At 40.9% G+C, this 24,968-nt stretch overlaps 1 protein-coding gene across 2 annotated transcripts in view; it reads left to right on the top strand.

The window, feature by feature from the left end:
* CARS1 (cysteinyl-tRNA synthetase 1) overlaps positions 1 to 24,698 on the top strand; it is a 48,717-nt gene extending 24,019 nt beyond the window's left edge. For both annotated transcript variants that reach the window (XM_063117177.1, XM_063117176.1), the window contains 21 exons: positions 861 to 952; positions 1,187 to 1,275; positions 1,481 to 1,577; positions 1,980 to 2,078; positions 3,712 to 3,861; positions 4,538 to 4,678; positions 5,586 to 5,674; positions 6,247 to 6,368; positions 6,472 to 6,584; positions 7,756 to 7,884; positions 10,161 to 10,290; positions 10,517 to 10,620; positions 12,110 to 12,207; positions 14,328 to 14,517; positions 15,438 to 15,506; positions 16,302 to 16,383; positions 20,175 to 20,255; positions 20,977 to 21,044; positions 21,432 to 21,491; positions 22,547 to 22,630; positions 23,952 to 24,698. In XM_063117177.1, coding sequence (XP_062973247.1) covers positions 861 to 952; positions 1,187 to 1,275; positions 1,481 to 1,577; positions 1,980 to 2,078; positions 3,712 to 3,861; positions 4,538 to 4,678; positions 5,586 to 5,674; positions 6,247 to 6,368; positions 6,472 to 6,584; positions 7,756 to 7,884; positions 10,161 to 10,290; positions 10,517 to 10,620; positions 12,110 to 12,207; positions 14,328 to 14,517; positions 15,438 to 15,506; positions 16,302 to 16,383; positions 20,175 to 20,255; positions 20,977 to 21,044; positions 21,432 to 21,491; positions 22,547 to 22,630; positions 23,952 to 24,086 — 2,222 coding nt within the window. In that variant the 3' untranslated portion in view covers positions 24,087 to 24,698. The remainder of the gene's footprint in view (positions 1 to 860; positions 953 to 1,186; positions 1,276 to 1,480; positions 1,578 to 1,979; positions 2,079 to 3,711; positions 3,862 to 4,537; positions 4,679 to 5,585; positions 5,675 to 6,246; positions 6,369 to 6,471; positions 6,585 to 7,755; positions 7,885 to 10,160; positions 10,291 to 10,516; positions 10,621 to 12,109; positions 12,208 to 14,327; positions 14,518 to 15,437; positions 15,507 to 16,301; positions 16,384 to 20,174; positions 20,256 to 20,976; positions 21,045 to 21,431; positions 21,492 to 22,546; positions 22,631 to 23,951) is intronic.
* The last annotated feature ends 270 nt before the right edge of the window (positions 24,699 to 24,968 follow it).

The raw sequence follows: 24,968 nt of genomic DNA, 5'->3' as shown, positions 1-24,968 counted from the left end.
TTTAAAGCACCACGAGGCTCTGTTGTTTTTGCTGCAACAGAATTATTTATTTATTTATTTATTTATTACATTTTTACACTGCCCATCAGCCGAAGCTCTCTGGGCAGTGCACAATTAAAAACCCTAAAATATAACACGTATAAATTTTAAGCATTAACAAGTTAAAAAGGCAATATAAAACCAGCTACGTTAAAAGCCAGGGAAAGCCTGTGTAAAAAGATGTGTCTTCAGGAGGAGTTTAAAAGGTGTTACATTTTCTGCCTCCCGAACTACACAAGGGAGGGTTTTCCAGAGGGTGGATGCTGCCACAGAGAAGGCCCACTGCCGAGGTTCTTCATGGCAGCATTCCGTTTGTCTCGGAGTGGCCAGTAGCCTTTTGGAAATTGTTTCCAGAGACAAAAAAAGTCAAGGGACATTCAAATAGTGCTGATTTGGGAAAAGTGTTTAATTCAGAGAGTGTTTCACTAAGGCTGAAATCCTGTGGAGATTTACATGGAAATGAATATAGTGGAACTCACTTCTGAGTAAACATGCATAAGGATATACATTGATGTGGAAGAGGAGGTGTGGAATAGGTTTGAATTGTTCATGCTGTGTTATGTTTTGGGGTACCTGCGGTTTGTGGCAACCAATTTCATGGCTTGTGACTAGAACTGAAATTTTTTTTCCTCTGCCCAAATGTTTTCAGTGAATGTGATCAGGTATTTTCAGAGCCCCAGAAGTTCCGTGGGTCAGCCATTCCTTTTGAAATAACTAATGATGTAAAAGGGGGCTCTTGAGTTTATTTCCTGTAACACTATCTCTTGGTGATTTACTTTTTCATGGAAAATTCATATATTCATTTTTAAAATCCTTTCTAGGTAAAAGCAAGCGTACTCAGCCTCACTGGTCTCCACCTGAAGGAACAACCCAACCCAAACTCTGTTTGTACAACAGTCTCACTCGCAATAAGGTAAATTCTTGCATTTGCTGATAATGATCTCTCCCAACTGTTTTGGCCCCACCAATGCTCTAAGCTTAGAGATAACTTTTGAGACACCTCTCTGTTATCTTTCTTTTGTGAAGTGAGTAGTATTGCTCTGATTTAAAATAAAAGCATCACACAGTTGCCGCAGTGCTGTTCCTGTGAAACCTGGCCTGTGCATATTTGGCTGTTGTAACTGCTGGGTCTCCTTTTCCTCCTAAGGACGTGTTTCAGCCCCAAAATGGCAACAGGGTGAAGTGGTATTGCTGTGGTCCAACAGTGTATGATGCCTCCCACATGGGACATGCAAGGTATGGTGCAGTGTGTGGTGTTTGACTAGTAAGTGGCTTTAGCAGTTGAAGAGCAAAGCTGAAAATAATTGCTCCCTCCTTCTAGGGAAGCTCATAACTTATGAATTTTCTAAAGTCAACATATATTAATTACTCCGTCTGTTGCATGTAAGTGCACTTGAAGTTTCTGCTATGCAGAGCTCACTTGTCTTTTGAATTATTTTAGATCATACATCTCATTCGATATCCTGAGAAGAGTTTTGAAAGACTATTTCAAATACGATGTCTTCTACTGTATGAATATTACAGATATAGATGACAAGGTAAATCTAAACTGCTGTAATTTGATTCAGTTTTTGAATGAGTTGTATTTTTAAAAGTTCTGCCGATAAAAAAGGCTCTTTCATCAGGATAATTAGCTCTTAATTTATGTGGCAGTGTCTGTGTACTGGGTGACTTTACAGAGTAACATAAAGAGACAGATCTCCACCCCAAGAAGCTTTTGAACTATTTTTCGAAAGAAGGCAACAGGGCAGACCTTGGTGGGAGGGGACAAAAGCAGAGGCAAGAGAACTGGAAGGCTATACACAGAGGTGGTTACCTGGACTTTAACATTTTCAGTTCGTGCAACTTTTTGAATGTGGAGATGTTTTGCAAGATAAACAGTACTGATTTTCATCTTCAAATTATATGTGTGTTTCAATCATGTCTACGTTGTGTTGCAGATCATAAAAAGAGCCAGGCAAAACTATCTCTTTGAACAATACACAGAGAAGTCGCCATCAGCAGCACAGCTGCTTGAAGACGTTCATACTGCCTTTGAAGTAAGCTCACTCATTGTCTCCTCTCCTCCCCACTTCAGGCCCTATGAAGAGAGGAGGTTTCTATTTTAGGTATCTTCTTGTCTGGACTCACTTTAAAAATCCTAGGGTCAGTGTAGGAATCCTCCTTAGCCAGCTGTTTATCCCACCTCATCTCTTTTTCCTTCTTCCTGCCCTTCCTTCAGCCTCTCTGCTGCCCTAGGGCACACATGTGTCAGATTTGTGGTGTTTGTTTGGAAGGGGAATGTGGGAGTGTTTGGAAGGGGAATGTCCCTGTCTATAATATGGTAGTTAACAATGCGTGCATTGGATACTAGAACTTGCTTTCACAGGCGGTAACATCCCCAACTGGAGTTTATTAGGTAGGAAGGGGAGGTGATTTTTCCCCACTTTCTCCCTCCCACTGGAGTTCCCAGTGCTATCTCCCAACCCACCAGAGCGGATTTTCAGAGGGCAGAAGGACTACAGAGGGATGGGGGTATCAACAAAATGGACTCCTACTCCTCCCCTGTTCCACTAGCAGAATTCCTCACTGGATCAGAAGCCTTCTGCAGAGGAAAGGAGCCCTTCCATTTGCAAGAAGCAAAGTCTGGATTCAACCTGATGGAGAATGCCCACTGAAAATTCAGAAGGTGCTCTTACCTAGAACATGAGTGCTTACACACCATTTTAATTTTACAACCTTGCCCCCTAAACATCCGGTACTGGTTTTGCCATAAATTAAAGGTACAAAGGCTTTTAAGGAATATTTGACTAGATGGTTGCCCTTTTAGGTGGCTATAATTGTTTATTACCTTGTTGAAATTTGCATGTGGTTTTATATATACTAAATTCATGATAGGCTGGAGAGCTGGGCTGAAAACAACAGAATGAAATTTAATAGGGATAAATGCCAAGTTCTACATCTAGGAAATAGAAACCAAATGCACAGTTACAAGATGGGGGATACTTGGCTCAGTAATACTGCAAACGAAAAGGATCTTGGAATTGTTGTAGATCACAAGCTGAATATGAGCCAACAGTGTGATGTGGCTGCAAAAAAAGCAAATGCTATTTTGGGCTGCATTAATAGAAGTATAGCTTCTAAGTCATGTGAGGTATAGATTCCCCTCTATTCAGCACTGGTTAGGCCTCATCTTGAGTATTGTGTCCAGTTCTGGGCTCCACAATTCAAGAAGGACGCAGACAAGCTGGAGGAGGGCAACGAGGGTGATCAGGGGTCTGGAAACAAAGCCCTATGATGAGAGACTGAAAGAATTGAGCATGTTTAGCCTTGAGAAGAGAAGGCTGAGGGGAGACATGATAGCATTCTTCAAATACTTAAAAGGTTGTCACAGAGGAGGGCCAGGATCTCTTCTTGATCATCCCAGAGTGCAGGTCACAGAATAACGGGCTCAAGTTACAGGAAGTCAGATTCCAGCTGGACACCAGGAAAAACTTCAGTACGACAATGGAAGCAATTGCCTAGGGAGGTTGTGGGCTCTCCCACACTAGAGGCCTTCAAGAGGCAGCTGGACAGCCATCTTGTCAGGGATGCTTTAGGGCAGATTCCTGAATTGAGCAGGGAGTTGGACTCGATGGCCTTATAGGCCCCTTCCTACTCTGCTATTCTAAGATTCTATGTTTCTTATATCAGCCCTTTACAGCTAAGCTACAAGAAACTGCTGACCCTGACAAGAAGCAGATGCTGGAAAGGATTCAGAATGCAGTGAAGGCTGCTGTGGAACCTCTAGAAAATGCACTGCAAAAGAAACTCTCTGAAGGGGAAGTCAGCAGACATGCCGAGGTTTGTACTGCATGGATTTCACTTTGTAAGCTTGATGAAACAGGTTGAGAGAACGGAGATTCCTCCACAGGGGCAAAAGCAATTTCTCTGGGACCATTTTATCTTTTAGGGGGAGACTCCAATTCAATTAAGTGCACCTTTAGGGTCACCCTTATTTTCTTGAAGCCTCTTAAATCTGTCGGAATTGGGAAGGTTGTATCTTGTGGTTTCTTTCTCCCTGCATGCCTCCCAGTTTTGCTCCAGAGGGTTGGGGAGCATATTTTAGGGGCACATGGGGGCAAGGGCAGTGGGGAGGAAAGGAAGAGGAAATCCCATTGTGTGTAAATGTCCACTTGTATAAAGTTGCATGGAGTCCATGATTATTTATGTTTAAGTTATTGCTCAAGGTCTAGACCCAAAGGACCTCCTGCACTCTTCCACACACTCACAGGATCTTTTTGGCCGCCCTCTTCTTACTTCAGCCACCCTTCAAAATATCCCCCATTGAAGTGACTTTCCATAAAGTGCAAGGGGCTGTCACTAGAAGGAAAACTCAGCTTTGCATGTGTGCTGAGGACCTCTTGATCCTGGCCCAGATAAACTAATGTCATGGATTTTTTCAAACGCAATCTAGACTTGATCATGCATAATCATGTGTTGCAACAGACAATTATGTGTTATATCATTTATTTTTCAGGCATTGTTGCAAGAAGCAAAAGATCTACTCTCTGAGTGGCTGGACACTAATTTGGGCAGTCAGGTGACTGACAACTCTATATTTTCCAAGCTTCCCAAATTCTGGGAGGAGGAATATCATAAAGATATGGCAGCTCTCAATGTAAGTAGCCATGTTTGTTCAGCAAAATGCAAAAAGAGGGGGGAAATTAGTATAGTTTGTGCCTACTTGTTACAGATTTACTCGTTTTGGAAGGCATTAGAAAGCAAGTATATGATGATTGATTGTAATTCAGGACTTCAAGCCATGGTTTTAGTGACACATTTTGATACATAATGATTCAGCATCTATTAAGACTGACACCGGTACTTTCTGTTGGCAATTTAAATAGCTCTCTCCCTTGTACTGTGTTTCAATATTGAAACATTGCTATTCATACCTAGGAAATCAGAAGTATGGCAAGGCACAAATTTAAAAAAGTTTTTTCATCAAGAGTTCAAGCAATGACAACTCCGATTCTAATGGATCCTGGTGGGCGCAATGGCGGTGGCTCCCATTCTGATTAAAGGTTACATGGAAGACAGTGGGGTGTAGTGGTTGAGAGTGCTGGGTTGGGAATCAGGAGATTCGAGTTCTAGTCCCCACTCAGCCATGGAAGCTCACTGGGTGACTTTAGGCCAATCATGCACACTCAGCCTAATCAACCTTACAGGGTTGGTGTTGTGAGGATAAAACAGAGAGGAGGAGGAGGATTATGTATGCTGCCTTGGGTTCTTTGGAGGGAGAATGCTGAGATATAAATGGAATAAATTTTTTAAATATTTCCTCTTTAGTTCCTGGAAACTGCTAACACACTCTTGATTTCATTAATTAGAGCCAATGTTGGGCTTTTGTGTTCAGTTTTTGCCTGCCTCTTTATGTCTCTTTAGCAAGTTCCAGTTAATTTTCCTCTAAGCTTTCTTGTAAATATGCAAACATAGAATCTTAACTGTGAAACAAAAGATGTTGTGCGAGACTGGCATAACAGGCGTTAAGCAGTGGAGCCTATTTATAGTTCATTTGTTTCTAGGTGTTACCTCCAGATGTCTTAACTCGTGTTAGTGAATATGTACCAGAAATTGTGGACTTTGTGAAAAAGATTGTAGATAATGGATATGGGTGAGTACAAAGTGGCCTTAATTTTCATTTAGATTCTGTAACATATAGAAATTGTAATCACTGTTTCCTCACTTAGCAGGGGGCCCCAGTTGTCCCTGCTGTGTGTGTGTTATGGGGGACAGGACAGTGGGAGGCTAGGTAGGCGGTCTATGCAAGCTGCCCCTCTGAAGGTGGCATTGAGTGACTTCTGGGGTGCTCAGCAGACACACTCATTTGCACATGCACATATACATAAACTCATTCATGCCTCCACCACCACCACATACACACCTAAGCACTCTTTGCCCCCACCCTCACCTCAGACAGGGATAAGGGAAGGGTTTCCTTAATTAATGCTAGCACTGGCAAGGAAAATTGCAGTCTTTCCACTGCAAAGGAAACTCTGTGCACGTCCCCATGGGCTACACTGGAAGTGGCCAAGAACAGCGTGTGGCCCATGGGTTGTTCACCCCTGTACTTGACACACGGTATGGGAGGCATTGGCAGAACCTGGCCTTCATGTGAAATAGGAGTAATATTTTTGAGTTCAATGCTACTTGAGCTTTTGGTAAAATTGCATTTCTGTCTTCCAGTTATGTGTCCAATGGATCCGTCTATTTTGATACAATGAAATTTGATACATCTGAGAAACACTCCTATGCTAAGTTAGTTCCTGAAGCTGTAGGAGATCAGAAAGCACTTCAGGAGGGCGAAGGTAACACCCGTCAATCAAGGACTTTCCAGGGAAGCTTCAAAGATAATTTTTTAAAAAATGGTTTCTGAGTGTTCCGAAACATTTTCCCTCTTGTTCTTTGCAGGTGACCTGAGTGTCTCCATAGATCGTTTAAGTGAGAAGCATTCTCCAAATGACTTTGCTTTGTGGAAATCCTCCAAACCAGGAGAGCCTTCGTGGGAATCTCCTTGGGGAAAAGTAAGCACAATGGCTTTGATTTGAACAATCTGGCTGCATGAATGGAAGACAATTTTGCTTCTGAGAGGGAAGGGGGAAGGGGGAGGAAAGATGATTTTCTACTTCATTTGCAGTCTCCTGCATCCTCTGAAAAGCCAATAGAGTCCCCCCCACAAACTTCTGGAAACAGTTTTTAGGGAGCAGAGTGGGCTGTAGCCTCTGGAAGCGGAAATCTGGGCCAACCTACACTCAAGAGGAAGCCCTTTCTCCTTCGCAGCAGGGTCTTTCAATCCAAGCCACTATTTTGCTGTACTCCATGTTTGTATGATTCATATAGACTTAGCAGTAAACACATTTCATGACACATGGTCCAGTCCGTATGTGATATGGAAGAGAATGTAATAGAAGGTTTTTAATGGTTTTTAATTTTTGTGAACCACCCAGAGAGCTTCTGCTATGGGGTAGTATAGAAATATAATGAATGAAATGAAATAAAAGTAATACAGAATACCACCTTTTCCCCCATTTTTTTTAAACAAACAACTTCCTGTAGTGATGATTTTCTAAAAATCTACACTATCCTGTGGTTGGCACTTTCAACGTTTTATTGTGAATGTTGTCATTTTTTGGCATTCCATCAGTCACTTGTGGGGATTGCTTTTAATTAAATATGTTTTCTGCAGTTTTGATCCTGTCAAGCCAGGCTATGGTGAGTTAATTCTTGGACCCAATCTGAAGCATTCCCAACTATAGAGGGCAATATCCTACGTTGCCCGTGTCATAGCAGAACCTACCTGAAGAGCAATCTGAAGCTAATGGTTCCTTAAACAATCAGTTATGAGTGGAAACACTCGTTTCTGGAACAGGGGAGAGTAGCAGAGCTCTCAAAAAGGAGTTCTGCTGAACGGTCCTGTTCTGGAAATGAACCTTTCTGCTCATTTCTAGGGTTACTTTAGGAAGTACTAGTTCCTGTTGCGCTAACAGTGGGTCCCGCTGGCTGAACAGAACTAGAGGAGGTAGAGCAACAGTTTAGGATACTTCCCAGAGGATGCAGAATTAAGTTCAGGCAATAAGAAAGAATGTACTTCTGCTATTAAACCCTATTCAAGAACATAACAAATATCAACCTGTGATATTAAATAATGGAGAACATGAACTAACATTACTGATAATCTATCTACTTTCTAAATAGGGCCGTCCGGGATGGCATATTGAATGTTCTGCAATGGCTGGATCCATTCTAGGAGACTCTATGGACATTCATGGAGGAGGCTTTGATCTTCGGTTCCCTCACCATGACAATGAGTTGGCACAGTCCGAGGTAGAGGATACCATGTTCTAATTCTTACCATGTAATTCCAACCAGCTCCCTTTTCCAGGAATGCTGATTGGTCGGCAGTTTCCTGGCTTTTGCAGACCCCGCCCCCCAACCGGGCCATTCTAAAAAATTGAAAAGCCTTTGCTGAGGCTTAGTTACTGGCAGTAAGAGCTTTAAAGAAAAATAGGCTGGTATTTCGGTCCTTCTCACCACTGGAATGTGGCTCCTAGAGCTTCTTGGAGATAGAATTTGGCCCTTAGGCTGAAAGAGCTTCAGCATCCCTGCTTTTACCCCTAAGGATAAGAAAAGCATCGCTGCCTTTTAAGTGCTGACTCCCAAAGGGCATGCTGGGCTGCACTTGTCTGCCATGAGGTCAGCTGCTGATGTGCCTCAAAAAATGAAGCCAGGGTGTTAGATTCATCCACCCCTCCATGCCTGTTGGAGGTGGGAGGGTCCGTGCAGCATGGATCTACTCCCCTCTACACATACACACGCACACACACACCTCCCAAAGCCTAGTCCTATCCCTGAGCCTTGCCTTGACAAAATGTGCAAGAGGGAGGGTGGGATGCTGAGGAGTTGCTAACTGGGCTCTTCTGTAATTGTAGGGAGGGTGTCAGTTCATCCTTTCCCATAGGAGGTGCTTGAGAAAATATGTTTATAGCCTTTTGACCATTGAAGAAGTGTTGGGCTTCCAATTTCAACCCAGAAAAAAGTTCCCCTGGTATCCAAAATTTGGGAAATGCTAATTCCTGCCATAATTCCTGAATATGTAATGGTAGACATCCCGTTCCTACTGCTCTATGGAGCAGGTTTCCCTGTTCAAGCTAAGAGAGGTGGTAGTGAGGGAACAAAAGTCATTTCTCTCTCTCTTTTCATATTGTTGCAATCTGCCACCATGTAAAGACTGAGCACGGTTTTCCGTGACCCGCCAACACCGGATTTCGCCCGGACCCAAGCCAAGACAAAGAGGGCCCACAGATTGTAAAGCAGAAAGCTCCATCAACACCAAGGGCAGGGCAAACACATGGGAAGACCAAGCAACAATAACGCAAAAACATGCACAGCACAAAAAAACCAGCAACGCATAAATCAACAAAACCTTAACTGGAGTGCCTACTATTGGCTTTCACTGATACGCCAGCGCGCCCCTTCCTAGAGTTAGAAGACCTAAAGACAGTAGTGCATGCGCTGGTAACTTCAAGGCTTGACTTCTGCAATGCGCTCTACATAGGGCTACCTTTGTGCCTAGTCCGGAAACTTCAACTAGTTCAAAATATGACAGCCAGGCTGGTCACTGGAGCACCTAGTGGTTACACCAGTTTTAAAATCTCTTCACTGGCTGCCAATTAGTTTCCGAGCGAAGTATAAAGAGTTGGTTATCACCTTTAAAGCTCTACATGATTTGGGTCTAGGCTACCTGTGGGATTGCCTTCTCCCGTACAATCCGCCCTGCACACTCTGGTCCTCTGGGAAGAATCGACTTCAGTCAGCCAAAACTAGATTGACAACTGTTACCCAGAGAACCTTCTCTTCTGCTACTCCCAGACTCTGGAATGGCCTGCCGGAGGAGACTCGACAACTTAACAGTCTATCAGCATTTAAGAAAGCTATTAAGACTGATCTCTTCCAGCAGGCCTATCCAGTGTAATTTTAAGATGTTTTAACAATGTTTATTATGTTTTAATTCAGTTTTATGTATTTTATATTTACTGTTGTTCCCCGCCTCGATCAGTATGGAGAGGCGGGTAAGAAATAAATTATTATTATTATTATTATTGCTATTATTATTGCTATTATTATCTGTCACTACCTACTCTTCATCATGGTTCTCTCCGCATCCTTTCGCCAAAGATCAGAACAGGAGTTCTAGGGCTTGCTCTCAGTTAAATACCTTCTTGGCTCCCAAGGCTTACCCCTTTTTCAACTGCTGCCTGCCCTTCCTCCCACTCTTGGGGAGGAAGCCAGGGCTTTTGTCGGTGCATACCAATGCTAAAATAGGATTACCCTTTTGTCCTCCGTTTCACCCCTCCCTTGGCCTTCAGGTGGCCCGCCAAGGTTTTTTGACATTCAGAATTGTACTCACTAATATCAAGCTAACTACACAACCCATCAGTCCTCTGCCCAGCACAGTCTATCTGTTCTCCTTTACAATAAACATTCAGAATTGTACTCACTAATATCAAGCTAACTACACAACCCATCAGTCCTCTGCCCAGCACAGTCTATCTGTTCTCCTTTACAATAACTTACCTGGTTTGTTCCCATGTATCTTATAGGCATATTTTGACAACGATCACTGGGTTCGCTATTTCCTGCACACTGGGCACTTGACAATTGCTGGTTGTAAAATGTCCAAATCTTTGAAAAACTTTATTACAATAAAAGATGCACTTAAAAAACATACAGGTAAGATCTTTATTTTATTAGAGAAGAAACAGAGTCCAATATTTTATGTACATTTCATTTTTTAAGAAATCTGGGTAGAAGTTTAGCCATTATACGACTGATTTTCTTTACATCTAATAACTGGGGAGTTTGCAATTAAGATGATTTAGTTTATTTTGTAATCGGCATTGTGCTTTTTACAGTATTCATATTCACGTTTCCATTTGTTTTTTAAAAATCTCAACAGCTCGGCAATTACGGCTGGCTTTTCTTATGCACTCTTGGAAAGATACGCTGGACTATTCAAACAACACCATGGAATCTGCTATTCAGTATGAGAAATTCATGAATGTAAGTTAACTTCCCCTCTTTCTGTTTTTCTGCTGAAAAGATATTGGGAAATAATGCTGAAAAGTACCATGTGTTCTTTGCTGCTGGCTATATATGTGTTCTATATATGAAATTGGTTGCATACATAAAATTAAAACTTTAAACCCTTTTTTATTTTGCTTTTTAAAATTTCCTTCATGCTAGAACATACATAATTTCAAAAACAAAAGTTTAAACTGATATCTAGTGCTATCAGTCCACTTTATTCTACTGTAGTGCACAAAGTTTTGGATTTGAATATCTGCATTTGAAACCCAGCCTAACTAGACTCAGTTTTGCAGGTAAGATTTTAAGGAGTGACCCCTACCCCTACCCCCACCCCATTTTCCTGGCTGGAAAAGAGACAGCCCACCATGTGGATGCCTCTTTCTTCATTCCAAAAATCTTCTTTTCATTCTCTGCTAGCTCCAGGGAAGTCAACTGGCAGACTCTTTGACTGTTCTTACCTTTACATGTAATGGCTATGGCAAAAAATGATGAGGCAGATCTATACTGCTTGTCCCACTAAGCCAAAGAGAGTCCACTAGCTATGGATGGTGGTCAACTGGGGCTGCGTTGGCTTCCTGCCTACCTGGAATTGCAAAAATGTGGAGCTGTCAAATGTTTGGCAGGCCTGTCTGTATGGCTGGTAGGCCACAAACAGTGGAGGGTGGCAGCAGCTCCTATTTCAGTGGGGCGGCGAGAACTCTAAAGGAGCTACCCTAACTCTACAACTCCCATCACCCGATTGGCCATGCTGACTGTGGGTGATGGGAGTTGTAGCCCACTGCATGGGGTGGGGGCACCAGGTTGTGGAGGTTTGTTTAAAAAGCTTCCTTGTCCACCCACCAAGTTGTCAATTCCCCCAACTGCTCAAAACCACTCAGTCTGTATCAAGCTGAATTCCTGCATTGAGCAGGGGGTTGGACTTGATGGCCTTTTAGGACCCTTCCAACTCTACTATTCTATGATTCTATGGTGCAACTAGCTCAATATATACTGCATTTACCCAGGGTTGTCGTTTTTAATCAAAGGATAATCCATAGCAAAGCCATCACTAGGCAGAAGTTAAATGAAAGATTTCTCTCTTGGGAAGATGAACCTCAAGGTTATTGTTCAGACCTCAGTGCACAATTCAAAGGGGCTGGGCTGCGGAGGTAGAATATTTAACAGTTGCAGATCATCACTATCCTATTTTATTTTTGAAACTTGCAAGAAAAACTTGACTTGGTTAACTGCAAACAGCAATCGCTCTTTTGTTAATGCCTTTGTGTCGTGTTATGCTAAGTCACTGCGTAGACAAAAAAGCCACTTGCAGGCTGGTAATAATCACACTTTTTTAAGCAGTTAGTGGGTAGATTCTGTTCTTAGTTGAAAGTGAGTCTGACATGAGTATTGAACTAGCTAACTGGTCAGTATACTTTGCTACAGGAAGACTTCAGATTGTGGGCTCTTTCCCTTCCCCTTTTAGGAGTTCTTTTTAAATGTGAAGGACATCCTTCGGGCTCCTGCTGATGTGACAGGCCAGTTTGAAAAATGGGAAAACCAGGAAATAGAGCTGAATAAAAGGTGAGTGAGAAAGAAGTTTTGTTGTTGTGTCCCCCCCCCCCCCCACTTTTTTTTTCATGAATAGACACTTGTATATTCATGGCAATGGATCCCATTTTTCAAACTGGCATTTCCCTTTGGTACAGATACGCTCCTGATGGTGCTGTATTTCTGCAACACTTTCCCCTTGCATCTCAATTACTTGCATTTTCACATGCCTTTTTTTTTTTTTTACCATTTCCCCTCTTCTATGTAAGTAGCGACTGACATTGGTATATTTTCCAGTCTGTTTTTACTTACCATACATCTGGAAATTTTCTGCTATATTATACAGTCTTATTTCTTACAAAACTGATGCCCTATTTTTCTTCGCCCAGGTTATACACAACGTGACACACAATGAATTAAAAAGATAGAAAAGTATAAAATAACCCCATACATAAAACCTATAAATGGAAGAAATAAATAGGTTTTACTATGTCATTAGAAGGCTTTAAAAGAGAGCTATATAACTTGAGTAAGCAGGATGTCCCCGGTCTTTCGATTTGCATGCCAACTTCCAAATTATTGTGTTCTGTCCTTTGAAATGGCAAACTCTAGGAGAAACAAAGGAAGGACACCCATAGAAATGTTGAAAGACTAAGAGAAGGGTGGGAATTTTGAGGCCTTAGAGATGTTCTTGGACTCCAACTCCCATCATCCCAAACTGTTGGCTGTGCTGGCGTCATGGTTTATCAAGCTGTCTTGTTTTTACTATCAGTAGTTAAGTTTAACCATGATTTACATACAATTCAGACAACACACAAAACTGCTGCGAATTTAAAGCAGTCACTTTCGATCTCCACATGGCCATGCTGGGGGAGGGGGGGAGCATGTGAGCCCAGGGATCACTGCAGCTAATTCACATAATGCTGAGCCATGGGGTAAAATCCCACATATGTCCTATTTAGAGTAGACCCATTGCAATGAATTGGGGCATTATTAACTTAAGTCCCATTCATTTTAATGGGTCTACTGTAAAAAGGACTTATTTTAGATTTTACCCCATGGTTTAGCATTAAATCTGAACATTTCAGTAACTCTTTCAGAATGTTTTTAATTCAGCTGAGGAGTCAGAAGAGTTCACAGGTTTGGTCAGGACAGCTAAAATGTGCTCACCTTTCCTTGTTGAATGTTATCTAAATGTTTTCAGTTTTTCAGCATCTTTATTGCCAATTATCTTGATTCGTTTCTTCTTTTTTACGGACTTCCTTTTCTTGTGCTTTCCTACTCTGATAACATTCTTCTTCCTTTTGTAACTTTTCTGATTGATTTATGTTTCACTCCCTATTTCTCTTCATATCTCTTATCCTTCTGTTGCTTGACAAGTTGTCCTTTGATTGTTTTCTTCTCCCTCCAAAGCTGGTTTTAGGATTTGTAACTTTTTCGGTGTATACCATGAAATACCAGAGAAATTAAATCTGTAGCCCTTGCATGTTGAAGTCTAATAAGAAATCATGGTCTTTGTACAAAGAAGGGATTTAGATTGGAACAAACAAGGTGCTGTTGTTGTTACAAAGCCATTCTGTACTGCTGGATAGAGGAGACCATCTTTGGCTGGGTTCACATGACATGCTAACCCATCATGGAAAAAGATTATGGGTTGTCACTGAATTGTGGATTGTTGTTGAATCATGGGGTGTTGTGTGAACTCAGCTGCACTAACAAACCATGGTTTATTAGCCCGTGAAGAGAACTGTTGTTGGTTAACAAATGATGGCTTGTTAGCATGGCTGGATTCGCACAATACAACAACCCATAATTCTACAACAACCCACAATTCAACAATAACCCATACTCAACCCATTGCCCCATTCAGAAGACACCTTAAACCACAGCTTTAACCATGGCAAATAAGGCTTTTTGCCTTATTCACCACAGTTAAAGATGTAGTTTAAGGTGTTTTCTGAACAGGCCAATACTCTGAGTTGTCATTACATGGGTAGAACCACATTTGCCCTTTTAGTGCCCATTCACCCAGTTTGGTGAGATTCTTTTGGAAGATGCTTCTAGCTTCCTTTTCTCCATGGAAGACCAGAATCTTTGACCCAAATGATTTAGGAATGACATAACATTTTTGTCTCTTTACTTTTTTTGGCTAGTTTTTATGACAAGAAGGTAGCAATCCATGAAGCATTGTGTGACAACATTGATACACGCACAGTATTGGAAGAGGTGCGGTCGCTAGTCAGTCAATGTAATTCCTACATTGCTGCAAAGAAGACGGCCAGGCAGATGCCAAATAGAATGCTGCTAGAAAATATAAGCATTTATCTTACACAGATGTTTAAGGTAGGAGACTTTGATCAAAGCTTTTGAAGAGTTGCATGTGTCATTTTCTGCTGTTTTCTGTAAATGGACGTGGCCTTCAGGATTTTCTAGTGCTGCAATGCAGATATAATGAAAATGTTGTATGGTACCCTGTGCTTCCAGGAAGCCGTGCGCTGCCAGCTCACCCCAGTAACTACTGACTCTAATTCTGGCCCCTCACAGACACAGGCCTCACCAGTCAAAGTTCAGTAGTAAAGATGCTTTTGGGTCTAATTCTCACTGACCAGTGTCTGAACTGTTGCACTTCAGGTTCTGCACACGGGGACTCAACATAGTTGAATAACTTAGCTGCAGCCTTAGGCTGTTTAGATGGAAGGTCTCCTAAAAATGTGAAGGTTTATAGTCTTGGTTCTTGCTTTCCCTCAGATAAGTAGAGTTGTCTTCCCATGACTTATAATTCTGAGGAATGTAATTCTAATGACACTTCTCCACTAATGCTTTTAAGATGAGGACACCCACTTAAGTACCACTGCATTTGAGGAAAAGTGTGAAGTGAGTCATAATGTCAGTGCACCTTATCTCTGCTATATGGTGCATTTGTACTTCCAGCTTTTCTTAAGGCTGTACCCAGAGTAGACCGAGATCCAGCAGATTCTCCTGAGGTGGTGGTGGTGGGAGTGGGGGTGGGGGAGCCAATTCCTCCTTTTTCACCTGTTCTGGAGGGCAGCTTTTCAAGAAGAAAATGGAGGGTGGGAGAATTCTGGATCCAAGTCTTAGTGTCAAATTGGAATTTACCTTCCTGATGCAGGAAAAATGAGCAGGGTGACTCAAGTTTGTTCACATCCCTTTCGCTGGAATTTCTAGCAGTGTTAAAATACTTGTTGGTACCTGTGAATGAGTGTGTATGTGTGCGTAAGTTTGTGTATGTTTCCTTTGCATAGGTCTTTGGTGCTATAGAAAGCGATGATGCAATTGGCTTCCCAGTTGGAGGAAATGGCCCAAACTTAAATGTAAGTAGAAGGCAAAATGCGCTATGACAGTTTCAGCTCTGTTAATGGCTTTTAGAAAGGTTGGATTACATGTTGAAGCAGAGCCAAGTTCCATGCTATTGTGGACATGTAATTGTGAATTAAACATAACTGAATCCCCAGAACCACTCCAGTTGTCTTTGGATGTGATAGCAGTTTTTTGCAGCTGAGATTCTTTCAGAGTTTCTAGGAAATTACTCAATAGTATGATCATAGTAAGACCAGTTTTTATTATCTTTTTAAAACATTGCTAAAACAAACGCTTCACTGGAAGGACAGGCAGCTGCAGATGTTAAATCAGAGCAGTAGGGTTATTCAAGGGTTATTTAACCCTCAAATAACCCACAGTGCCTAGTTTTGCATGACATAGCAACCCCTCCCATCAGGGGTTGCATATTCAAAGTGTCACCCAGCAAGCACCATGATTCATCATGGGTTAAACATACCCCAATGAGCCCAGAGTATCATGTGAACTGGATCAATATCTATCCGGTCCCAGGAGCAGGGGAGTAAGAAGATCAGGAATGAAATATTAAAATGGTGCCCCATCCTCACTGCATCAGAGCTCTTAGGCCTGATGGCCCTTCCTCATCCATCCCCATCTGCACTTTGCTGAGGCCTCACAAGGTTCCCACCATTAACCTATTCTTATCACTGTACCAGAAAGCCATGGAGGGTGGAACGTTGGAACAGAAGGACTGAAGAAAAGGAAATGAAAGTGTTGGGAAAGGAAATGTTTTAAATCTCAATTAGTTAACAGAATATTTTTTTCTGCAGCTCGAATCTACAGTAATGCCATATCTACAAGTTCTGTCTGAGTTCAGAGAAGGTGTAAGGCAAATTGCCAGAGAAAAGAAAGGTACAGTTAGGTTTATGTTTATTATAAATAGAAATCTACAGAAATGTGTGACCTTCTTAAACAAATTAATGCTTTATTTGTACTGTAATCCTCCCTCACATACCTCACTGGTTCATTCACTCACTCAAAATGCACATACACATACACTCACGTTCTCCAGAGATCTTGCAACCAAAAGCTTGGAAGGTTTCAGAGAGTGCAGTTTGCATTTACCTCAGGTTTTACTTTTTGGTTTTATCCTCCTATCCTGACGTCCTTAAGGCTTTGAGTTAAATGTGATTAGGATTACTTTGCATGTGTATGTATATGAATATCTGTCTATCTATCTATCTAGAGAGAGAGAGAGAGTTGGATTCAGAGTTCCTTTGAGCAGAACTCTGTTTATGGGATGTTCTCGCTGGAGTGCAATGGGAGGCAATTTTCACCTATTTCCCCTTTCTGCTGAAAAGCTGCTCCAGAGGGTGGTGTTACCCTCCAGAACAGTATGTGAACTTGTGCAAGGTGCTGCAGGAGGAAGAGGGGGAGTTTGCAAAATTGCCAGTGGAAGTCTCTAAAGACCTGTCCTCTTAGTGAAGGGAGAGGGGATGGAAGAGAGGCCCCCACCTGAGCCAAGGAGCAGTCGGATTTGCTCCCCCTCATCTTTCCCCCTCATTTTTTGCCTCAAGCCAGTGGCTCAGTTGGGAGCTGAGAATCGGAAGTTACCCAAGTTGATGAATGCTCCTCCTCCTCCAACTGTTACCACCAGCAGCCATTTCTGCAGGCTGTCCTGAGGGAGACAAGAGGGAGAGTAGAGCCATTCCACCAGCCCTGCTAAAAGGATTATTTCCCCCCTCTTCCCTCCCCATTTCCTTTGCCTTGTGTGTGGTATCTTTTAGATTGTAAGCCTGCAGGCAAGGACTGTCTTGTTTAATTGATCATATGTATGCTGCTCTTGGAGGCTTTTTGGCTGAGGAGCAACACAGAAATACTTCCAATAAATAAATCACCATCATGGCACACTGGCTGAGAAAGCTTAAACCTCCCTGCCCAGCACACCATGATGAGAATGAAAATCTGCATGGATCAGCTGAGGAGGGATGGTCTGGGAAGGGTGTGTGTGTGTGTGTGTGAGAGAGAGAGAGAGAGAATGGTGTGTGGGGGTGGGGGTGTCTGTCTGTCTGTGTGAATAGTGTGTATATTTGCAAATAGTTGGCATGGTGCATGTCATCAGTGATATCCGTCCACTGCTGTCATGCTGCCTTCAGTGTCCACACCTAGGTCCAATTTGGCCCTTGGCTGAAAATGGTTCTCTACCCCTGCTTTAAACTGATATACGTAGATGTTGGCTTTTACTTTATGCTTCTGGTGAGAATAAACACTATTCCATGGTGATCCCAGTTAAGAATCTTTTGTATTGTGACAGACAAATACATATAATATTTGTTCTTTCCTTTCGAAAAATAATTAGAATTTCTTATTATTATTGCATAGTAAAAGCTTTAGTATTTAGCGTTATCTTCCCTCAGTTTTACTCCTCCAGAGGCATGCTTCTGAAGAAGAAGAGGAACCAGTGTATTCCTTTACCACTGGTTGCAATTTCTTAGGGGTTTTGACGCTAGTACTTAGCATATATGATTCTGTTGCCGGGAAGCATATTTATATGGCTGAGGTGTTGTATCAAGACTAAGGGCCCTAAACAACATGCATTATTTCTTCCCATAAAATTCTGAACAAAAAAGGTGCAACATCTTTCTCTTCTTGCTGGTAGACATTGTGTAGCCTCATTATCTATATGCAGGAAACCTTTCTCTTTTTCAAGAGAATGAGTTACAACAAAGTGCTCATTCAGACATTGTTGACCAAGTTCTCCTGCTTTTTGACCAGAAGGGCCTTAATTGTGGGATATTAAAATGCTACGCAAATAAAAGTTCTTTTATCCATTGTACATGAAAAGCAGATACTGGAAACCCTGAGAGCAACATCGGTCATTCTTAGCAGGGAGTTGGTTTACTGTTTAAATGTTCCAGCGATAACACACAGTGAAAGAAAAGTACCCAAAGTAGGTTGGATAGCTGTATATTGAAAAGAAATTATTCCTAATGAAACCTTGCCAGGAAATGTCAGGGTTTTTTCAGCTTCTAGCTTAGAGACAAGGAACTGCAAATTATGAGTTTGCTCCTGAACCCATTGGTTGCATTAGCTCACTTGAGAAAACGTGCCTTCCAATAGATGTGCCTTTAGAAATCTAACTTTACTCACCTCGTAAATAGGTTGGCTGCAATCCATCAAACTCATTTATGCACATGTGAAAATCGTACGCATGCAATCCTGGTGTTGCTTTTCAAATCAGTTTTGGTATCTCATCTCTCGTTGCATTGCACCACTAGCAGCTTTTGAAGGTGGCAAACCCCTTGTTGTTCAAAAATATCTGGCAGTGCAGTTAGAGGTAGCAGAGAGGGGGCAGCTACTGTGCTGAAATAGATACACCTCAAGTTCAGGCTTTTTATGTGCATTTGGCACATGCTGTTCTCTGGATTGTTGCCATTATCATTGAAAGCTTCTGTCACTAGTGTCCCTCTGAAAATGCACTGTTGTCACGCACAAACCCCGAAGTACTTTATGAGGCCCTTCAGAAAATATAATACTGTGGATAATATTCTCCCCACCCACCCCCACTCCACACACACACAATAATGTCTTTGTAGACACATCTCTCATTCTCTTCTATCCAGAAAGATTTCCCCCCTGCCTGCTAAAGTTTAATTATTCATAGCTTTAGACTGGTGAGTATTTATAACTCAGGAAGGCATCAGTGCAGAGCAACTGCAGAGAATACCACTGTTGCAGAGTATGCCCAGCTTTTTTTTCACTTGTTCCTGTCAATACTTTTCAGTTTTTTTAAAAAAGGAATTCTGATCTTTTGATTGAACTCATTCAGTTTTATTGAACTACTAAGGATGAAGATATCCAAGTTGGAGTCAAACAGACAAATGTTAACTCAGTGTAGTTTAGGCTGGTAGATCCAATAAATGGATACCTCCCCATATGGGAGGTAAACGTGCTGGGTAAGGGCCCAGTTCATATGAACACTTTATTATGGGTTAACAGACTATGTTGCAATATTAAGCATACCTAATAGCACAAGTTTAATCAGAGGTAAATCCCATTCCACGTATTTACTCAGAGGTACAATTCCACTATGTTCCAAAGGACATTCTCCCTAGTCAGTGTGATTAAGATTGCTGTTTTATTCTGTCTCATTGGAAGTAGTAATGTTTGCTTCCACTTAGTATAACTACATGCATAGGTTTAGTTGCTTGCAGCTCCGGTTTAGGATCTTGGGAGCTGGATTGAGCAAGACCTTTGCGCTGACACTTGGGAAAATTGTTGCCAGTCTCAGAATGGTCACAAGGGCTGGTCCAGTATAAGGCAGCTCCTGATAGCTTCACTTTCACCATTACTTTTATCAGCTTATGGCATACTATAAGCTGTTTGCTCATATTCTCATTCCTCACTTCATACATAGTACAGATGACAATGAAGACATTTTTCAAGCTAGGTTTCTTTCTTTTTTTACCTCCCCAGTTAGCTGTGCCTTCTGAGAAGCACGATAGCAGACATGATATTCTCGTTTTAAAATAGCATAGTTAAATTTGGGGAGGTCATTAGGAGCCTTTCTCCAAAAGGAAGACAGCAACCCCTTTGCCCCATGGTATATTAAAAGATGGTCATAAAATGTCCAGCTGACTAATGAAAGAAAGAAATTTCATTGGAATTTGTTATCTGTTTCAATTTTTCCTTTCGAATTGTAGTGTTCGAAGTTCTACAGCTTTGCGATTCTCTTCGAGATGACGTCCTTCCTGAGCATGGAGTTCGGTTTGAAGACCATGAAGGTAATTAAGCTGTAAAGACAATATGTGACCCAGTAGACCAGGATTCACCTTAACTAAGTTGGGATTTCCTAGCTTTGGTTTTCCATTTATAAAATGGAACACAAGTGATGTGCCTCCAGGTGTGGTCGTGAAATGAGTTGAGCTTGTCAAGCACCTTGGCTACTTAAGGCTGCAATACTCAGCACTCTTATGTAGAAGTTAGAAAGTTTCAATAGGTCAGTGAGATTTTCTTTCAAGTAAATATAGTTTGGATTGGGATGAAAAATAGAAATAACAGCAAATAATGGTCTGGATCCAATAGTTCCGTCCACCAGTGGAACAGACCCTCTGGTGCAGATTTTGGGACGTCTACATGCGCAAGTGGAAGCCCGCTCACAAGATGTTGGCTTTAACACACTGATAGTAAGAAATGGTAGGTTTCTCAAAACATGACAGTTCTTGTTCTTAATATTCTTACAAGAACCTTGACTCTGTTCTGATGATCTTTATTAGCTTTCTTAGATATGAAACTTGGATAGAGCCAGCAGAAGAATGTCTTCTTTTAAGGAAAGGCAATAGGTCTGGACCCCAGTCTTCACTATTCAGATTTCTAGAAATAGGATTGTATGTAGTATTTGAACGGCCCACATACTTCTTTCATTTATAGTACTGGGCTAGATGCACAAAAGTAGTGACACATTTCAACGTTTAGCCCTTTTTATGTTGTGTTTTCCTCCCCCAGGACTCCCAACTGTGGTCAAGCTAGTGGACAGAGACACCTTGCTAAAAGAAAGGGAAGAAAAGAGAAAGGTTCTACATTGCCCTACCTAATTTATTTTATTTTGATTAAAATTATTGTACTCCCTCTTAATATAGCATATATCTTGAGTTTACTGCTGTTTCATTAACACATATACAAAACTTTATACTGCGTTATGATTAGCACTGGCACATACATATATACATACATACATATGAAGAATGTGTTGAGATGGTGGTTATAAGTCCCTCATAAGTTCCACACACACACAATTCCAAAGCCTGATTGTTCTGGATAGAACTGGATAGAGCTAATAGCTTGATTTTAGAATCCTGAGGTATAAAACATAGCTGTGGGTGATATACTAATATAATGGATGGTGATTTAATTCTGTATTTTAAAATAGTAATCATGCTTTTCAAATTGGTTTCCAATAGATTGAAGATGAGAAAAAAAGGAAGAAAGAAGAAGCAGCTAGAAAGAAACAAGAACAGGAGGTAAATAACCAAATACCCTATTTCTTCGATTCTAAGACGCACTTTTCCCCCCATATAAAAATCTTTAAAAATGGGGTGCGTCTTAGAATCACGGGTGTGTCTTAGTGGTTTTTTTTTCTGTTGGTGGTACTGAAATTAGTGTGCGTCTTACAATTGATGGCGTCTTACAATCAAAGAAATACGGTAGTTTAAAAGTGTACACTTTTCAGTGACTAGTGTAAACGGTGGTGATGTCAGCCAAAGAAGGACACATTTCCATCTTCAGCCCATAATGTCACTTGATTCTCTGTTATATGATTACAAGGAGAGACCAATTTGACAGAAGGAACCATGCAGCTCTGCCTTTCAAAGGGCTTTTTCTTAAGTAACGGAGTGATTTCCTTTATGCTCTCACATACTGATGTGATGGACAAAACAATCCTAGACACCATCTTTCCAACTAACATAAATGGAACATGAACTGTGCTTGTGGTGCTGATGAATGTGCAGCAGTAGAATCTTAAAAGCATCGAAGTCAATACAGCATCATAACTATTATTGTAAGCTCATGGCAAAACCACATTAGGAGAACATTCTTGTACATGCAAGTCCTCTGCTTTTCTTCTCCTAAGGAATGTGAATGGAATCAGGAAGAATATTGTTTCCAAAGGAAATGTCAGTAAAACAAAGTCCCTGCAGATTTTGAAAATGTTCAGAACACAAACCAGTTTAATATCCAAAGGCTTCTGTGCTTTTCCGGCACTGTTTTGGATCTCTTAGTCTGAACATCTGAGGCTGTCTGAACTTTCTGAAGTGTCAGCCTAAATTTACTTTATTTATTTATTTATTTATTTATTTAAAACCTTTGTATCCCGCCCTATATCATTAAGATCTCAGGGCGGTGCACAGTTAAAAACAAATTAAAGTTTTTTTAGGAAAAGTTTTGGTGTGATGCATAACAAATCAGATTAAGGACTACACACATTAGTCGAGCAGTTAGAAAATGTCATAGAAAACTTATTTTTTACTATGGTATTCATTTATTCCAGAGTTGTAATGCTTATTTTATGTTACAGGCAGCAAAACTGGCGAAAATGAAAATCCCACCAGGAGAAATGTTTCAATCAGAGCATGACAAGTATTCCAAATATGATGAGAATGTAAGAATTACTGGGATGTTTCTTGCATACCATATGTTAAGGATCATGGGGAAACTGCTAACACAATCTAATAATAACAATATATAATAAATAATATAATATAACAACCATCTAATAATATTTCAAGTATACAAAAGGCTTCACATGTAATTCTTACAAGTAGTAAGGTAAAACAATATTATTCCCCATATTTCAGATGTGGTGAGTAAGACTGAGTAACTTGACACAGCCACCCCGTCACTGGGTTCAGACTCACGATAATCCACAAACAAGGGTTGAGTATGGATTGTCGTTGAATTGTGGGTTGTTGTTGAAACATGAATTATTGTGTTGCCGAAATCCAGCTGCACTAACAAACTATGGTTTGTTAACCATGAATAACCCATGAAAACAACCCATGGTTTGTTGTTGGGTTGTGAACTGTGACTTGTTCATGGTTAACCAACCATTGTTAGCGTGGCCGGGTTCAGACAACATGATAGGCTGAATATGGATTATCAGGTTGTCTAAACACTGCCCATTTTGAACCAGGAATATCCTGATCCATTGCTCAGCCTCTTTGTTGCTATAATACACTACTTCTACAACTTACTATGCATGTTTATGTGGAAGTAAACCCCACTGAATTAAATGGGATTTACTCCCAAACAACTCTGCATAGTATTGAAGTCTGTAAGTCTTTTGTCCTAGGTCCTTTCCATAATACTTAGTATTTAGCACATTGTCCATTCCTCTACTCTGAAGATTTTTTTTTACAGTGTGCTATCATACAAAGGAAAATGGTGAAGTAAATGAGGCCGTCATTCCTCTTATACCTACCCAGGAAGAGTGGGAATGTTAACACCAGAGGATCAAGTACTTGTAAATAAAGGACCAAATATTTTGACTGCTTGTGTGGCAAGACTTTCTCTCTTGCTTCTGTACCTGCTCTGAAAATCTGTTCCAGACAGTCCCCTACCTCCTGAGGAGATTTTGAGGATGCTCTGGGGAACTGCTTGGGGGAGGATGAATCACCCCCCTCCCTGTTCCACTGTTGGAAGTAGTTGTTATTGGAACAACTTGTGTAACTTTCACCTAAAGTGGGAAGTTCAGCCTCAAAGTCTTATCAGTCATTTCCCAGCTTCATATAGAAATTACTTCTCTTTTGTTTTCAGAATCGTTTCAGAAATACAAATGTGGTTGATTGGTCTCAGTTTTCTGCTTTTTTTAATTGATAATGCCTAACAATGATGAAAAGAGATAATGTGGTTGCATCACTGCAATGAAAGCAAACAAACATTGGGATGACATGGTTTTAAGATTACTGAATTAATGTTTTCAGGGACTTCCAACTCATGACACAGAAGGTAAAGAACTCAGCAAAGGTCAGCTGAAGAAAGTAAAGAAACTCTATGAAGCACAAGAAAAACTGTACAAAGAATATCTGCAAATGGTTCAGAATGGAGTTGCAAAATGAGAACAAAACTTGGACAATATGCTTTTTCAAATAAACACAACACGTGGATAACCTTTGTAGGGGTAATGAGTTTTTACTGGCCTTTGACTTCCCACAGTGTATGAAACTAAAAATAAATAAGATAAATATATCATCTAGTTTCAACGATCAATTTTTTTTTTTTTACTTCAGTCAAGGTCCATGTAATACTTTTATGTGACACAAGTCAAAATAACAGAGAATTGCTAGCTCTCTCTAAGATCCTATTGACCTGGTTTGTATTATTACTGTGGCTTAAATAAGCCACAGTGGATTGTGGTGAGCGCTGAACAGCTTCTGAATATGCAAGTTGTGACTGCAGGTTGTCGTGTCATCCAAACCCAATGGGGTAGATTGTGTGAGGGTTAAATAACCCTTGTATAACCTGTTTTAGGGTTATGCAAAAGTTTTTTAAAAACCCACTGTGTTTGGAGGACAGAACAAGCCACAGTTGTGGCTTGAATATTTAAAATGGGCAACCACACACATCACAGCCCACCATGGCTTAAATAAACCATGGTGAGCTGTTCAATCATGCAAACTGGCCTTCTGTGTTGTCAGTAACTCAGGTGTTTTTCTTGTTTAGTGTGCAGCCCAATTTTATGTATGTTTACTCAGAAGTAAGTCCCACTGAGTTCAGTTGAACTTATTGTTTAGTAAGTGCGCTTCAAATTGCTGCCATAGCTCTTTGCTAACCTTGAATAATTCGTAATGATTAGCATAACTTTCTTTTGTAGATGTTATAGATTAATAAAATATGACACCAAATAGAAATTAGGATTAGGAGATCTAAAGAAGGGCAAGTAACTTTTTTTCCTACAGGAAGGACCTTAAGTATTACTCCACAAATTGTATTTTGATTAA

Source organism: Elgaria multicarinata, chromosome 2, assembly GCF_023053635.1.
Source record: "Elgaria multicarinata webbii isolate HBS135686 ecotype San Diego chromosome 2, rElgMul1.1.pri, whole genome shotgun sequence".
In the NCBI taxonomy this organism is placed as follows: Eukaryota; Metazoa; Chordata; class Lepidosauria; order Squamata; family Anguidae; genus Elgaria; species Elgaria multicarinata.
The sequence above is the reverse complement of the archived record's forward strand: the minus strand, read 5'-3'. Positions and strand labels throughout refer to the sequence as shown.